Genomic DNA, 16,439 nt, shown 5'->3' on the forward strand with positions numbered 1-16,439 from the left:
TGCTCCCGGTTCAGGTGCTGTCTGCTCGGCCTCTCCATTACGGAGTTACTGTTTTACCCTCTCTGTACTCTGCTGCGCGGCCTTGAGTCACTGAGTTCAGTCTGTACTTAAGAAGTGGGAATGAAGCTCCAGCTCCTTGAAGAGGACCGTCTACATATAACATCTGGAATTCTCTGTAAGGATTCGTCCCTTTCCCCCGCTGATCCATTTCATCTTGCACTCCTACCTTCTCCCCCAAGTAGCTCTACGTCCAACATGGGGCCTGAACTCACAGCCCCACACCAAGAGCTGCAAGCTCTCCCCCCTGAGCCGGCCGGGCGTCCCGTACGCATGTACTTATACCAACATGGGCTAGTGGGTATTTACCATATTCTTGACATTATAATCTGATACTGTCATTACTAATTTTGTTACTGACACTATTCCTGCTTTGGCCACTGGAGGCTATCTCAGGATAATGTCCAGAAGGTAACCGGCAATTCTGTAACATATGGTATAATAAGCAGGTTTTGGATATTCTAACAGGGTACCAACTAATGTACAATGAATCTATCTCCAAATTATGTCTAGAAAAAATATGAGCGGAAGACTAAGGTCAACTTAAAATAACAAATTTTAGGGGCACCTGGGTGGCTCAGCCGGCTGAGTGTCCAACTCTTAGTTTTGGTTCAGGTCTGATCGCAGGGTTGTGAGATCGAGTCCCATGTGGGACTCTGCTCAGCGGGAAGCCTGTTTGGAAAGCTCTCTCTCCCCAAAATACATAAATCTTTAAAAAAAAAATTTAAAAACTACAACGTTTAGTTACACTCTTTTCACATTAAGAACAATTACATGACACTGGAAACGAACACCTCACTGACAAGATGCAAATATTTTCTTGACAGAATGTGCAATTACAAGAAATGATAAACCAGACAGAACTGCTACGAAGTTTAAAGCTGTAAGAATTTTAAGTGCGTGCACTTCCTCAGAAATCTAACATTCATCACCGCACACAGCACGGAGATCACAACAGACAGCGCGGAAAACCGAACTGTCCGCCCTCCGTCCTCCGTCCTCAGGCGGCCTTTGCAGCACCGGACGCGGACCGCAGACCCCTCGGACCCTGGCGCGCTCCCTGGGGCGGCGGCGTCCCTTTCATGGCTTCCACAATCACGGCTGGAACAGGCTGACCTTCAGGCCGCGCTCCCTTCCAAGCTACGAACCTCCATATCCCACCGGCCAGCACCGAACCCAAGACCGTCCTGCGTCCAGGCCCCTCCCACGCCCCCTCGCAGGCCACAGGGCGGTCCCACCAACCCCAGAGGACAGGGATCTGGCCAACTCTCTAAAATCTCCCCCTTGCCTATTTTTTTTTTTTTTAGGTCTTTAAAAAGATTGTATTTATTTATTTGATAGGGAAAAAGGGGAGGGGGGACACAAGTGGGGCAGAGGGAGAAGCAGGCTCTCTTCCGCGCAGGGAGCCTGACGCGGGGCTTGATCCCAGGACCCTGGGTCACGCCCTGAGCCGAAGGCAGACGCTTAACGACTGAGCCAGCCAGGTGCCCCTCCTCACCTCTTTTTAAAATCGACTTCTATGCCTTCTCCATCACTACCTTTGCTCAGGCCCCCATGATATTTCGCTGGACAATTCCCAAACTGGCGCACCTGATATCTGTCCAGCCTACCTACCAGAGTACTTTCCACGTAACTTCGGCAAAGCATTCTTTTTCTTTAAAACCTTTAACTTCCAGGGTGCCTGTGTAGCTCGGTCAGATGAGCGTCTGTTGGGCTCCCTGCTCAGCAGGGAGTCGGCCTCCCCTCTGCCTCTCCCCCTGCTCATGCTCTCAAATGAATAAATTAAAAATAAACAAACAAATAAATAAATAAAACCTTTAACTTCCCACTGCCCATACAGTAAACTCTATTAAACTCCTTCGTATCTTAGACAAACAGAGGTTTTCAGATCCGTCTCCTGCCTATCTTCGCAGCCTCACCTCCCGCGTCCCACAGCAGACCGCTCGCACTTACCCTAGCACACCAGCAGATCTCCAAGACCCTGAAACGCCAAACAGGCACAGCAAGTGTCCACCCTTTATTCTTTGCACACTAAACTAAACACATCTTTCTAGCTCTTCCTGAGTCCCTCTCTTCTCTGCCCCCAAAACATGTTGTGAATACCTCAATTTTAGGAGTTATCAGGAATTGTTTTTTAAGATTTTAAGTAATCTCTACACCTAATGTGGGGCTCGAACTCACAACCTGGAGATTAAAAGTCACAGGCTCAACTGACTGGGTCAGCAAGATGCCTCTGGGGCTATTGATAATTATCTGTATACACGTCTATGTCTTCTGCTGAACAGTAAATTCCTGATGGCAGGAAATTACATTTTATTCATGCTTGCATTCCTTGCTCCTAGCAAACAATAGACAATAACTATGAATGGGCAGGGTGGGGGGGGCGGTGGTTGGAAATGCCCGGGTGGCTCAGTCAGTTGAGCATCTGTCTTGGGCTCAGGTCATGATCTCAGGGTCCTGGGACTGAGCCCCACGCCAGGCTCCCCACTCAGCAGACAGTCTGCTTCTCCCTCTGCCCTTCCCCCTCTTGTGGTGTCTCTCTCTCTCAAATAAATAAAACCTAAAACAAAAAAATTAAGACACCTTTCTATCCACTTACCAAAAGAGTGACTGTGAAGGAGATAGAGAGGCTTCAAGATACAAGCTAACAGAAGAATTCAGACTTTTGATATAATAAAGAATTTATCTGTTCTTTGTCTCAGATTCCTGGCAAAGAGCTTCAAAACCCCTTGGAATTTCCTGAGTGACAGAAGTGTCTTTGTCACGCCAAAGAAGGGACTTTAGGTGGGCCCCAAGATCGCCTCACTGATGGGGCAGCTCACTAGAAAGACCAATCGCAGGAGTAAGGGACTAAGATTTGGGGCCAGCCCAATCTACAGTGAGTGGAGGGGGCGAGAGATGGGGCTCCATTACACAGCCAGTGATTTAATTAACCATGCGGATGCAGTTAAGCCCAACCAAAACTCTAGCCCCACAGGCCCAATGTTGCACCTTAATTGGTGAACCTGGTGCTGTGCCAGGAGGGTGACACACCCAGATGCCACAAAAAGAGGGCACGGAAGCGGAGTGTCTCCTTCTCCACTCCAGACGTGGCCCCATGAATCTCTTCAATTCCTGACCTGCATCCTTTGTAACAAAACTGTAACCCTACGTACGGTGGTTTCGGTAAGTTCTGAGTCATTCTACCAAAGTATCAAAGCTGAGTGGCTGTGGGGACCCCAAATCCGTAGCAGGCCAGACAAGAGTGTGGGTGGATAGGGGCGTGGAGACTTGTCCTGCACAGTAGCGGGGCTGAGTTTGTGGAGGACTCCAGTTATGACAGAAAATTTGTGTCAGAACAGTGACTTCAGAGAGATCTTAATGGTTTTGTTATTTTTTAAAGGGGAGGAAGACAAGTTCTTATTCTTATTCTTTTTTTTTTTTTGGACACAGAGAGAGAGGGAGAGATCACAAGTAGGCAGAGAGGCAGGCACAGAGAGAGGGGGAAGCAGGCTCCCCGCTGAGCAGAGAGCCCGATGTGGGGCTCGATCCCAGGACTCTGAGATCATGACCTGAGCCAAAGGCAGAGGCTTAACCCACTGAGTCACCCAGGCGCCCCACAAGTTCTTCTTAAAGCAGGCATGTTCCCGTATCAGACTATCTCGTCTCCCGAGGACCCTGACACCAGGCTGGCATTTATTCTTCCAAGCCCACCTCCTGTAAGTGGTCTCTCGGGCGACTCTAACGCTTACGCAGACAATACACTTGACCACCTCGTCCGTCCTCTTGCTCACCTTTGCCTCATCCCCCCACCTTTTATATGCTCCTTTTCATAACCCTTAGAGGCCACAAACTAAAATGTTCCTTTGAGACAGATGCCCTGCTTGAACACATGACCCAGGCCAGGCGCGGCACGCGACAGGACACTGAGGACTGACGGCCGCTGAAGAATGCATATCCCAACCAAGGTCGTGGCAGGGCGGGGGGACTGCTCCCACTAAGTGACACACAGCCACTGATGTCATCCAGGAAATGTGGATTGACTGTTGACAGATGTTCTGACTTTTCTTCTGAAGAAGAGCAGACTTTTGAACTCCTATATGAAATCTCCAGATTTTTACACTTAGGCAATACATTTTTTAAAAACAGAAGCGATCACAAATGGTCACGGATAAACCAGAGGCTGATGGCGGTCAGTCACTACCTTCAGAACCGCAGGTCCTCGGGGCTGCCCCAGGCCCCCCTTCTCACTCTGCACGCCCTCCTGACAGGAACCGCCCGTCGCACGGTGGTCCGATGGCGGACACGCAGACGTTCGTAAATGTATCACCTGCTGTTGCTTCTACAGTACAGGGGACCGGCTCCTGCGTGGCCGTAAAGAGAACACCGGGACGATATGGAAACTGCGCGAGGCCACACATGACTTTTCAAAGCACATTAATGTTCTGAAGCACCAAGTTAACGGTGGGAGAGAATACATTCACACAAACGAAACGGGGAAAACCATCCCATACTCCTCTTCTTGGCTCCAACTGGCCAGAGCCTGGTCGACAAGAGCTCATCCTGTGGGTCCCCGACCTCCGTGCAGGACAGCCAAACGAGGACAATGGGGCGGAAGCAGCTCCACGTGGCGCCATTCACCTGCCAACGACACACTGTGTGGCTCTGCCTGAGCAGCTTCAACCCTTCTATAGTCCCTTCGATCAAGTTACCTTTTCTCTTTTCCTAAAAAAGTTAAAGCCTATGCTTACCGGAGTATTTCTTTATTTACTAAACAACTTAACCTTTTTAAGTGCTGCTGGAATTTTCTAGAATTATTTTTCTTGGCGCTCTGGTTACAGAGTCGCATACATTTGGTAATCTGCTTCCGGCTTCATCTTTTCCAGAAGCCCTTTTGTTTTCAGTGAATGATCCTGACAGTTTCCCAAAAGCTCACAGTGGAATGCTCCGATCTCCAGCCCAAACATCTTTATCGAGCTCCAGAACTAGATCTCCAACTGCCTGCTCAGTACCTCCACGTGAATGTTCTAAAAGTGTCCCAAAGGCGACAGAGATTAAAAGAGCAAACTGCTCTGGAAATGTGCCCTCCTCCGGCAGGCGCCAGACTCTCCAGTGTGCCGGCACCGGCCGGCCAGCACGCTCGCTTAAGTGCCACCGTTTCCTCCAGACGGACCCCCGTGCCGCCGACAAACTGGTCCCCCTGTAGCTGTTTCTCCCCACTACGGTTCAGTGTTCACACATGAGCCAGAATGATCTTTTGAAAACACAAATCTAAAATCAACATCCCTCTGTCCCTTGCCTGAGCCTAGCATAAAACCTCAACTCTCTGGACACGGTCTGGCGTCTTTACTCACAACTCTGGCACCGTGCTCTGTGTCCCTCCGGCCACAGGCGACCCGCCGCAGAGTCTAACTCCAAGCTCTTCATCTAGGACTTCAAATGTGCTCTTTACTCAAACCCCAGCTTGGGAAGCCAGTGGCTTCTCGTCCTTCAACTTTTTGTCCTGAAGCCGTAACTAGTAACTTTACCTAATTACGTGTCCCGCTCCCCTAATGATCTGTCCCAACACTGCTACAGTAACTTGACGGCGTTTCCCCCCCCATCATGCCTTCCTCTGTGTGCTGGCTACGCTCCTGGGTGTCCTCCCTCGCTAGGGCTGAGCGCTGATGAGGCCGCCGTCATGTCTTTACTAGATGCCAGTGACTACAGGGACACCACATGCCTTAGCCTTTAATAAACAAGGGAAGGAGTGAATGAACGAATGAAGGCCGAAGTGCAGCACCATCTCCCTGCCAGCCGCTGCTCTTCCCCCGGGTAACGAACAGCCTGGAGTCACTTTCTCAGGGGTGGCTTGCTGGGTTAGGCCCCTGTTCCAAACGCTCATAGACCCTGTTCTTTTTCTTTCTTTCCTTTTTAATACCCTTTTATCAATTTTTAATGACATTTAATGTGTAAATTTTTTTATCACCTCCTCCTCCATTGTAAGGTGCATGAAAACAATGAACTCGCCTGCCGTATTCCCTACCGTATCAGTAGGGCCCACAAAGGACAACGCCTGGCAGACAGATAGCCAGTAACGGCTGCTGATTAATTATTTATCAAGTATTTGTTGAATGAATCTAATTATAAGTTTGGGAATTTTTTTTCTCTTTATTACATTGTTAAAAACTAAAGAATGCTCAAGTGTCTCAACCAAAATGGCTTTCAGTTCTTCAAAGTTCACGAATAATGAACATCAGGAACAAGAACTTATCTCTGAGGGTTTATCATTTCCTCTCACGCAGGAGTTTTCCACCTTTGGGGGACTAACACCACCAACTGACATGGGTGCACTTACTGCGGGCAAACCCCTTCCCTGCACACTGTGATCTCATTACTTGGCCCGACCGCCTTATTACCATTTCATAGGAACGGATACAGAGGCTTAGGGAATTTAGAGAATCTGATGAAATGTATGGATTTTCTCCAGAGAAGCACACATAAGCTACATACACATCATTTTATTTATAACAAGAGAGGCTCTACGGACTCCCTAGGGTTAAGTTACAACCCCCACAGGGCTGAGATCTCTGATAAAGAACTTCTGATTAGAGATGCCTTCTACAGGGTCAGGCAATGTTTCCTGCATCTCGTTTTCTATCTTTATTTCAATTTTTTTTCCCTTTCAATTCTTAAGACACTTTGCAGATGTTACAAATGTATTTATTATCTAGATTTGCTTCATGTCATTTTATATGCAACTGAAGCAGCTTTTATGAAGATACCTAGAGAGAACTCTGCAGAATGATGTCCCTCTGAATTCTGTCACCTTTTGTGAAGCTGGTGATTCTGAATGCCTAGATTTTTGTTCTGAGGCATATAGGGTTACCAACTTTTCTTCCTATAACATAACATCACTTGTGATTATTAGATTGGCATGTATCTTGAAAGTCTTGCACAGCTCCTAACATATCTATGAGCCATTTTTCACAGAAGAAACTGTGTAATGGCCTTTCTGCATAAGAAAGAATCATTTTTCCTGGTTTCCAAAAGCTGAGCGTTACTTGTTTTTATAATGGTATCTCTTCTCAAAATTCAAAATTATTGCAAAGATATACCTTACCTTACTTCTCACATCTACTGAAAATGAGAACTTTGAAGACAACATTTCACATTTATTTATAGAAACACAAACAAAAAACCAGGAGCTCTATTAAAGGTCCACATTCATGTATCAGGCAACCTGTAGGCAGAATATCCTCCTTTTCCCATACAAATGACAAGGAAACAATAACCCGCTTACCTGTCATGGTCTGCACTGCCCTTTCGCCGGAAGGCAGTGGCTCCTTCCTGTGAGGCCGAGCTAGCGAAGTGTCCTGTGCGGAAAACAGTCCAGGGCTGTCCGTTACTTTCTTCCGGCCGCTGGAGTTAGGGTTCGAAACTCTGCAGCTGCCTTGCACTATTGCACTTGTGAAAAGGTTCGTATGTTCATCACTGCTGGCCGGATCAGAGTTGGGAGTGAATCCTCCAAGGGATAAACTTGGAGAACTTTCCGAACAGTCAATCTGTAAAGGCGTCTGGAGTCCCAGGGCCAGTGGGCTAGAATCTGAAGGCTCTCGGTGAACCCACTGCTCTTCTCTATTTATTAAGCTTTTGGAAGGAGAGAGATGAGGGCAGGACATATGACATCGGTGCTTTTCCTTGTGTTTGTATCGCTCTCCAACAGTTTCCTTTCCAAATCGATAGCGCTTCAAAGACTCCAAAACAGACCTGGAAGAGCCCGCGTCCATGGAAACCTGGGGCTGCTCGGAAGAGCGGTGTTCCCTGTGCTTGTGACGGTGCCTGTGCTTGTGCTCGACCATCCACCCGTAGGCCATCTCGGGAGGGACACTGGGGTAGGTGCTCATGGAAAGGAGGGGAGTCCTGCTGGTTGTGAGGAAGGCCTCCTGTCGAAGCAGCTTGTGTTTTTTCTTATGGTATTTGGTGGGATTGAGCAGTAGATGACCAGCATGCATGTAGGAAGGGGGCGGAAGGGGGGGCGTGAAAGAAGGAGAAGGAGGAGGAGGATAGAGCGCGGGCGGGTACCTTCCGTAGTAGCCCAGCCCCAGGGGGGTGGCCGCCAGGGGTGAGGGGGAATAAGGCATGCCATAGGAGGGGTAGAACCCGGTACTGGAAAGAGGAAAACTAAGGCTGTGCATGAAGGGCATCTCAGCCATTGCCTCCCTCATCTTAGGAGGCCTCCCTCTCTTCTTTTTCAGATCAGGTTTCCGAATGTAGTGCAAAGGGTCTAAGGGGAAGGAGGGGTGCGCATAGAAACTGTTAAAATTGATTCGAAAAATAGTGGGCAGCAGGTCTCGCGGGATGAAGTGGTGGCTTCGGTGGGTGATTCGAATCTCGCTCAGGCGACTTATCAGCTCCTCCAGGTCCGCGATGAAGTCTGGGTCCTGTCTGCTTCGGAGCTGGGGGTATTTCTTTTTCCGTTTTCGCTTCTGCCTTTTCATCTTGTCGTAGCTGAGGTAATCGTGGGTCCGGCGCTTGCACTTATGCTTGTGTTTTTCTTTCAGGCTGCTCAGGACTGTGGTGGTTTCAGGGGGAATCAGAGACACGTGTTCAAAAGAATGCCTCCTCTTCTTCTGCCCACAGAACTTCTCCGCTCTGTCTGACGTGCTGTTATTATCTGTCCCAATGCCACTGTCGCTGGGGATGGTCTCATCGCTGTGAGACTCACTGATGGGTGAAGGAGTTGCTTCCTTCAGAGAGGTGAGCTCACTCAAGTGCGAGGGAGAATTTGGCAACAGAGTCGGGGGAGAGAGTCGCCTCCTCCCCTTGGTGGCCTTCTTCATGGCCAGAGTCTGAATCACGCTGCCCCGGCTGGAGTGTAAATGCAAGTACGGCGCTGAGCTGGGCTCCACGAAGCCTGCGTCGCTGCTCACGGGGCTCTGGCCTCCGCTGGTCCCGGAAGACTGAGAGCAGACGGGCGACGGCAGGGTCTCCGAACCGCTGGCGGACGAAGGCAGCAGAGGGGGTAGAATCTGTCCCAGCGCGGAACCGGCCGCCTGCTGCGCGGTTTGCTCAAGGACCGCAAGGCTGCTGGGGCTGCCGGAAAGGATGCCATTTAAGACAGTTTTGGGTTTCCGACCCCTTCTCTTCCCTATGTAAATGGTTCCTTTCTTGCTGACATTTATCTGCTGGCCCAGCTTAGAGCCGAAGGTGGCGGCGAGACTCGACACTGTGTTATGGAGCTTGGATTGCACCTTCCCCTTATTACTGGATTCTACGGAGCTTGACAGGATCTGATTCAACAGCTTCTTCCTCTTCAAAGTCTTCATTTTATTGATTTTGCGGATAATTGTCTTCATGAACTGTCCATTGTTTCTCTTGGTAATTTTTTTATCCGGCTCCATCTCAAGGTCACTCATGCTGCAGACGGTGGGCCTGTGACTGTCGTCCAGATCGTCCGGGTCCTGAAGCTGGTCCTCACTCTCAAAGAAATCACTGCCGCTTCGATGGTTGTCACTCTCCGACTCCAGCTTGCTCGGACTCTCAGTGGCAACGAACGGGGCCACGGAGAGAACAGGTGGCTTCATCTTGACCGGTGACCTCATCTGCCTCTTAGGTCGGCCTCGTTTTTTCGGAAAAGGAGACACAGAAAGACTTTGTTTGAAGGAAGGAATTTCAATTTCGGGCTGCAAAATTGGGGGTTCCTGTTCCTCCTTAGACTGCAGAGAGAGAACTTTGGAGGCAGGGATTTTCAAAGTCCTCTTAGGCGGGCCTTCCAGCTGCGGCATCTCCTTCGCTTTAGGTCGCCCTCTTTTGGGCTTATAGATACCAGACAGGAGGTCACTAGAGACGCACATGCTGGAGGGCAGCTTGTGAGCAGCGAAAGCCTTGGGCGATGTCTTTTCACTCTCAGCTAAGAGAGCGAGAGATGGCGCTGCGGACTTGCTCAACTTTGGCAACCGGCGTTTAAGGAAGTCATGGTCAACAAATGAAGACGGGCCGATGTTTTTCATGAACTTGGCTGGCTCGGCAGTACCGCCTGATAGTGAGCCGCACGAAACGTTTTTGAAAAGCTCCGATCTTTCTAATTCTAGCCCTTTTGGAGACCGGCATGTGCTTCTTGCCACCACTTTAGTCCACCGGGGTTTTCTCCCTTTCCTTTTCTTTAACGGTTTGGACTGCAAGCTGGGGCTCAGGCTTTCAGCAACCGGGCAGTGTTTGTCAGACGCACTTACCGCCCCGAGTTTCAGAAAGGGCTTGTTACTGAACAGACTAGTGAAGTTAACCACGGAGGGCGTGATCGCGTGAATACTGGACTCAGAAGTCAAAGGTGGCTTTTTTCCCAGGGAAGAGCTTATTCTTGGAATATCTATGTGTGTGGCTTTTGAATCAGCTAGCTCTTTATCGATTCCTTTACATTCCATGTTCACGCTGTGACCCGCAGACCTGTGACCGACGTTCAGGTGGGCACTTTCTGCAGGAAACTGCTTCTTGCCAGCAGATCCGGAGATGTCCTCCAGCAAGTCCGTGGGAGGACTCAGAAGCAACGGATGAGGGGCCAATTGTGAAGACATTTCAGGGGGACTTCTGGTTAAGGGGTTACCCGATGCAGTAGGTGACGGGGAAGGGAGGCTGCCCTCCCCTGCCGCACTGAAAGGGGACTTTGCTGTGGACACGTCAGAAGCAGCTCCCGTCTGGAAGTCCGGAGAAGTGCAGTACACGGGAGCTTGCTTTTCGTGCTTCGAGGTTTCATATGGCCCCCGGTCACTGGCTGAGAAACTGTCCTGCTGAATGCATGTTCCCTCATTAAACATTTCCTTCTCCAAATTAATGATTTCTTTTCGAACTGAGAACTTCTCCAATATGCTTTCTTTACTCTGCCGTATGACATTCTTCTCAAAAGTTTTGCTGGTGGTACTATCTTTCAGGGATTCCGGAATTCCCTGGCTTTCATGACTACTGACGTTTGTACTACAAGAAGCCTTAAGTGGCTCCTGAGTGGGGAGCAGTGCTTCGGCCTTAAGGTTTATGGCGTCTGGACTGACCAGTCCCGCCATAGAACAACTCACTAGTTTCTTTCCCATGTCCTTAGTCACTAATCCCATTGCGGAACTGGCTACGATCTTCTTCGCACAGTCCTTGGCCACCAGGCCGACGGTGGAACTTAACTTCTTGCCCAAGTCTTTATTAACCAGTCCGACCACAGTGCCGAGTCCTAATTTCTTTCCAGATTCCTTATTCACTAAACCTGGAACAATACCAATTCCTAGCTTCTTTCCTGAATCCTTGCTCAGCAGCCCTACTGTAGTGACGGTCCCTGGCTTCCGGCCCAAGTCTTTATTAATGAATACGGCTGCACTGCCAGCTCCGAGTTTTCTCACGGAGTCCTTGTTGACCAATCCTACTGTTGCATTAAACACCGGCTTTTTTCCAGGATCTTTAGTTACCAATCCAACTGCTGTGCTGATAGCTGGTTTTTTTATTAAGTCCTTATGTATTATTCCCGCTACAGAGCCAACACCTGCTTTCCTGATCAAATCCTTGCTAACCAAGCCCGAAGCAGTGCCAGTTCCTAACTTCTTCGGTTTAGCCTTGGAAGACTTAGAGGGAGGACAAGTTGCAATGAGCTGTGCCAACTTCTCTGTTACACTCGTTCCTCCATTAAGTAATGCTCTGTCCTTTAAATCAGGATCCCGGCTACCAACCAGAGTCGAGGATGCCGCGTTAATGTAATCTGTCATTTCTGAGTGCACCGGAGAAAGCTTCTTGGACAGAGGACTGTGGGCTCCCTGCGAATGAAGATGCACGCTCTCTTCAGACTGGCATTCAACGGCTGCGACATCACCTGTTTTCTTGTACAACTTGGAAGGGTCCTAAAATTTGAACAAGAAAAAGGTTTCAGAGAGAATAAACCTATCACTTCAGGTCAGCATTACAAGTGAACAAACCGACTGATCACATATCAGATCAAGGTAGGCAATGGCGCTATTCGAAAAAAGCCTGGCGGATGTAACACTGTGCCTCAGGATGAAAGCTCCTCTGCTGCTGTCGGAGGCCAGCAAAGTGTTCTGTCTTTGCTGAATTCCAACCCTCCATACAAACCTATATATATTACTCAGCATTTAGAAAAACCCCTATTATTTTTTGACATTGTTCTAAAAAGGCAGATTACCAGTCTACTCTTACTTTACTTTAAACTGAATAAACACACATTAGCCTACAAATGCACTGTTTTTGAAAAGAGAAGAATTGTTGGTCACAATATCCCATGGTCCTTTTGTTAAGATAATTGATCACAGCCTACCTCCTTCACTGTCTTCAAAGATCCCCACCTAGCGCCGTATGACCCCCACTGTCACTCCTTCAGCTCACGCTCACTCATGGTCCTGAGTGACTAGTCACTCCAGTTCCCTCTTCAGTGACAGGAGTAAAAAGGACAGTGAAATACATTCGTACTTTCTTTCTTTCTTTCTTTTTTTTTTTTTTAAAGATTTTATTTATTTGACAGAGATTGCAAGTAGGCAGAGAGGCAGGCAGAGAGAGAGGAGGAAGCAGGCTCCCCGCTGAGCAGAGAGCCCGATGTAGGGCTCGATCCCAGGACCCTGGGATTATGACGAGAGCCGAAGGCAGAGGCTTTAACCCACTGAGCCACCCAGGTGCCCCACATTTGTACTTTCTTTAGAATGTAGTTTTATATAACATTTTAGGGCTACAAATAACTTTTAAGTCATTAAAAAAAATTGTTATCCAGTTCACAAATCCTCACCATATACTTTACAGGCGAATTCATGACTTCACACACCAATCTGTTTTACTTTTGGATAACAATAAAGAATTGTCTTCTAGGGCGCCTGGGTGGCTCAGCTGGTTAAGGGTCTGCCTTCCGCTGGAGTCATGACCTGGGACTGAACCCTGCATCAGGCTCCTCGTTCAGGGGGGAGCCAGCTTCTCGCTCTCCCTCTACCTGCTGCTTCCCCTGCTCATGCTCTCCCCTTCTCTTGCTCTCTCTGTCAAATAAATACATTAAATCTTAAAAAAAAAAAGTGATCTTCTTTCCAGTTCCTCTTTTTTCCTTCAGAATAGATTTTTTTTAAACAACTGAAGTATGATTGACAGAAAGAGTTCTTTTTAGCCATGAAAGAGGAATGAAAGACTTGAACAAATGGAGAAACGTACTGCATTCATGAAAAGACGACATAAAGATGACAATTCTCCCCTAAACAAATTTACAAATTTAATACTATCCCAATAAGAATACCACCAAGATTTCTTTCAGGAATAAGAAAAATTATCACATTCATTGGAAAAAATAGACAAGCAGGAATAGCTAGCAAAATCTAAAAAGAAGAAAAGCTAGGGCACCTGAGTGGCTTAGCTGGCTAAGTGTCTGCCTCTTGATTTCAGCTCAGATCATGATCTCAGAGTTGTATCAAGCCCAGCATCCGTGGAGCCTGCTTAAGATTCTCTCTCTCCCTCTGCTCCCCAACCCAAACATAAAAAGAAGAAAAGCAAGGGGATAACTATACCAAATGTTAAATTATTTTTTTTTAAAGATTTTATTTATTTGACACAGAGAGAGATCACAAGTAGGCAGAGAGGCAGGCAGAGAGACGGGGGGGGGTAGTGGGCTCCCCACTGAGCAGAGAGCCCGATGTGGGGCTCGATCCCAGGACCCTGATATCATGACCTGAAGGCAGAGGCTTAACCCACTGAGCCACCCAGGCGCTCCTGTTAAAGTACTTTTTAAAGCTTCTATCATGAAAACAGTATGGCGCTGACACATGAAAAGACAAAAGACCCAATGGAACAGGGCAGAGCAACAAAACACAAATTCCAGTACCCAGACATGAACTCTATGTAACATGGTATGACTCCTACAGCAGGGAGATCGGTAAGAACTGGGAAACTACCACCTACATAACTAGATCTCTGGAATCCCACTGTGGGATTATTATTCCGAGACACACAGGCAGACATATAATGGATACAGAAAGTAATAAAATGTACACTATGTTTTGAGATTTTATGTCTTAAAAATGTTGTTTGTGAAAAATGGTTTTTTTTTAAAGTTAGTTAGTTAATTTATTTATTTATGCAATCTCTATATCCTATGTGGGGCTTGAACTCACAACCCTGAGACCAAGAGTCACATGCTCCCCCCAAATGAGCCAGACAGGTGCCCCGACCACTCTTTTAATAGCAAATCCCTAAAATGATTATCTACAGGCAAGTGGCTGAATAAACCAAAGTGTATCTGCAGAACAGAGCACTATGGAACACAGTGCTGTGATTCACTTCAAGAATATATTGTTAAACAAGAAAAGCAGGATAGAGGAGTATGAACATATGCCTGATTATATTAAACATGGAAGAAAAAGAGCAAAGATGAATGAAAATGGTGATGTATGAGGGAGGAAAGAAACCCAGAAGTCAGAGCTCTTTGCATTTGCTTATAGTAATTAGTGTTTTAAATATTTAAGAAACAAAATTATATCATACAGAAAAATATTCCAATTCTCTAAATATTAAAAACAATGTAAACAAATACATCTACCAAATTAACTACATAGCTACATGGAAGGCAATTATTTTGAATTATCTTTTAAAATATTTATGTATTTATTTTAGAGACGAGAGAACGAGTGTACAAGCATGAGTAGAGGGAAGGGCAGAGGGACAGAGAGACAAGCAGACTTTTCACTAAGCTCAGAGCCCCACCCGGGGTTCAGTCCCACGACCCTGAGATTATAAAAGCATTTCGTTACGGTAAATTTCAAATTAAAAAGTAGAGTGGCTAGTACAAGTGAAGAGATACATATCCATCACTAGGATCACCTTGTACATTTCCAATCTGGTACTTGGAAACAGTCTGTTCCCCAAGGAACTCTGGTTCATTCTAATGGGAAATAGCACATAGAGACCATAGTCTTGAGTGTTAGAGGTGTTCACTGCCACTGGAAATTTCACTGTATAGGCCATTTGAACAAAATAGGGGTCTTCCTAAGAGTGAAGTAAGATCTGCTTTTCTGCAACTTGCAATCACTGATCTGAGTCTTACCTTCCCAAACTACATACAGTAAGTCTAACTGCTCTAGTTTCCAAAGCTTTTCACCCATCTGAACTCAGTCAGCATATTCAACCTGCCCCTGAGCAGTCTCATGTCTCTTCTGGCCATTTCCTGAAGGCTGAGTTTGTTTCTCAATACTCCTCTTTACATTGTGCAAACTACGGAAGAACATACCACCACCAACAGCTGATGAAATCAGAATTAAGGGAATGTAATCACTGGTTTTGGATTAGACTCCTACAGTTTTGCTCAAGAGAAAACAGACTTCTTTGACAGTCTCCTGTACAACTTATGTTAAACTTGTAATTAAAGAAGCCTCTTACATTTTTTCCCCATTCTATTAAGAATCAATATTCTCATTCTGTACTTTCACAGTTACTTTTCAAAACTTAAAAATTAAGAGGTTTTATTATTCTAAGTATTTTAAAATACATTTGTATCTGAAAACTGCAGCATTTCCAATTTTAAAACTGACCTAAATCTGTCTTGTATAAACTATGTGCAATAACATGGATAAGCTTACTAACAGTAGTGAAGGAAGGAAGCCACTGTGTACTATACAGTCCCACTCAAATTAGGTTCACAAACAGGCATCACTAGTTACACTATTACTAGCATTACTAGTTACACTATTAAAAGTCAGGAAAACTGTCTCCCCCAGTATGAGGTAGTATGGTATGTCCTAGGAGTAAAAGAAAAGGAGCATGAGGAGGGCTTAATGGGTCCTGGCAGTGTACTCTCTCTTAATCTCAATAATGGCTAAACGGGGTGTCTGGGTTTGTGAAAATTCACTGAGCTGTCACACTTATGAATTAAATGTAGTTATACTTCAATAAAAGTTTTTTTAAAAAAAGATTTTATTTATTCACTTCACAGACAGAGATCACAGGTAGGCAGAGAGGCAGGCAGAGAGAGAGAGGGGAAAGCAGGCTCCCCGCTGAGCAGAGAGCCCGATGTGGGGCTCGATCCCAGGACCCTGGGATCATGACCCGAGCCGAAGGCAGAGGCTTTAACACACTGAGCCACCCAGGAGCCCCACTTAAAAGTTCGTTTTTTTTTTTTTTAATTCTGCCTAAAAGTAGAGATATATACAGCTCCTGTAAGCTGCTATAGGACTGGAATTGAAGCTGGATTTTCACCTCTGTCCAAAATATAGCTCTCCAATTAATGAAGATCAGCCTAAGGCAGGATCCCACAGTAAATGGTCAATGATTACAGAGAAGAAGAAACCCAGGGCAAACAGAAACTAAAAGAATTTGCCATCACCAAAACCCCTACAAGAAATACTGAAAGGAATACTTTAAGCGAAGAGAGAGTCCAAAAGCAAAACAGACCAGCAAGAAACAGAGACAATATA

At 46.7% G+C, this 16,439-nt stretch overlaps 1 protein-coding gene across 3 annotated transcripts in view; it reads right to left on the reverse strand.

The window, feature by feature from the left end:
- The window catches only part of LOC111138933 (ASH1 like histone lysine methyltransferase), a 189,099-nt gene that overhangs the window by 111,743 nt on the left and 60,917 nt on the right, over positions 1-16,439 (reverse strand). For 2 of the 3 annotated variants that reach the window (XM_022490935.1, XM_022490936.1), the window contains exon 3: positions 7,319-11,888. In XM_022490935.1, the coding sequence (XP_022346643.1) occupies positions 7,319-11,888 (4,570 nt within the window). Of the gene's footprint in view, positions 1-1,201; positions 1,206-7,318; positions 11,889-16,439 lie in introns of all 3 variants that reach the window. The other variant, XM_022490937.1, reaches the window with a different exon arrangement.

This window comes from Enhydra lutris, unplaced genomic scaffold (assembly GCF_002288905.1).
Source record: "Enhydra lutris kenyoni isolate GAN:26980312 unplaced genomic scaffold, ASM228890v2 scaffoldscaffold94, whole genome shotgun sequence".
Classification (NCBI taxonomy): domain Eukaryota; kingdom Metazoa; phylum Chordata; class Mammalia; order Carnivora; family Mustelidae; genus Enhydra; species Enhydra lutris.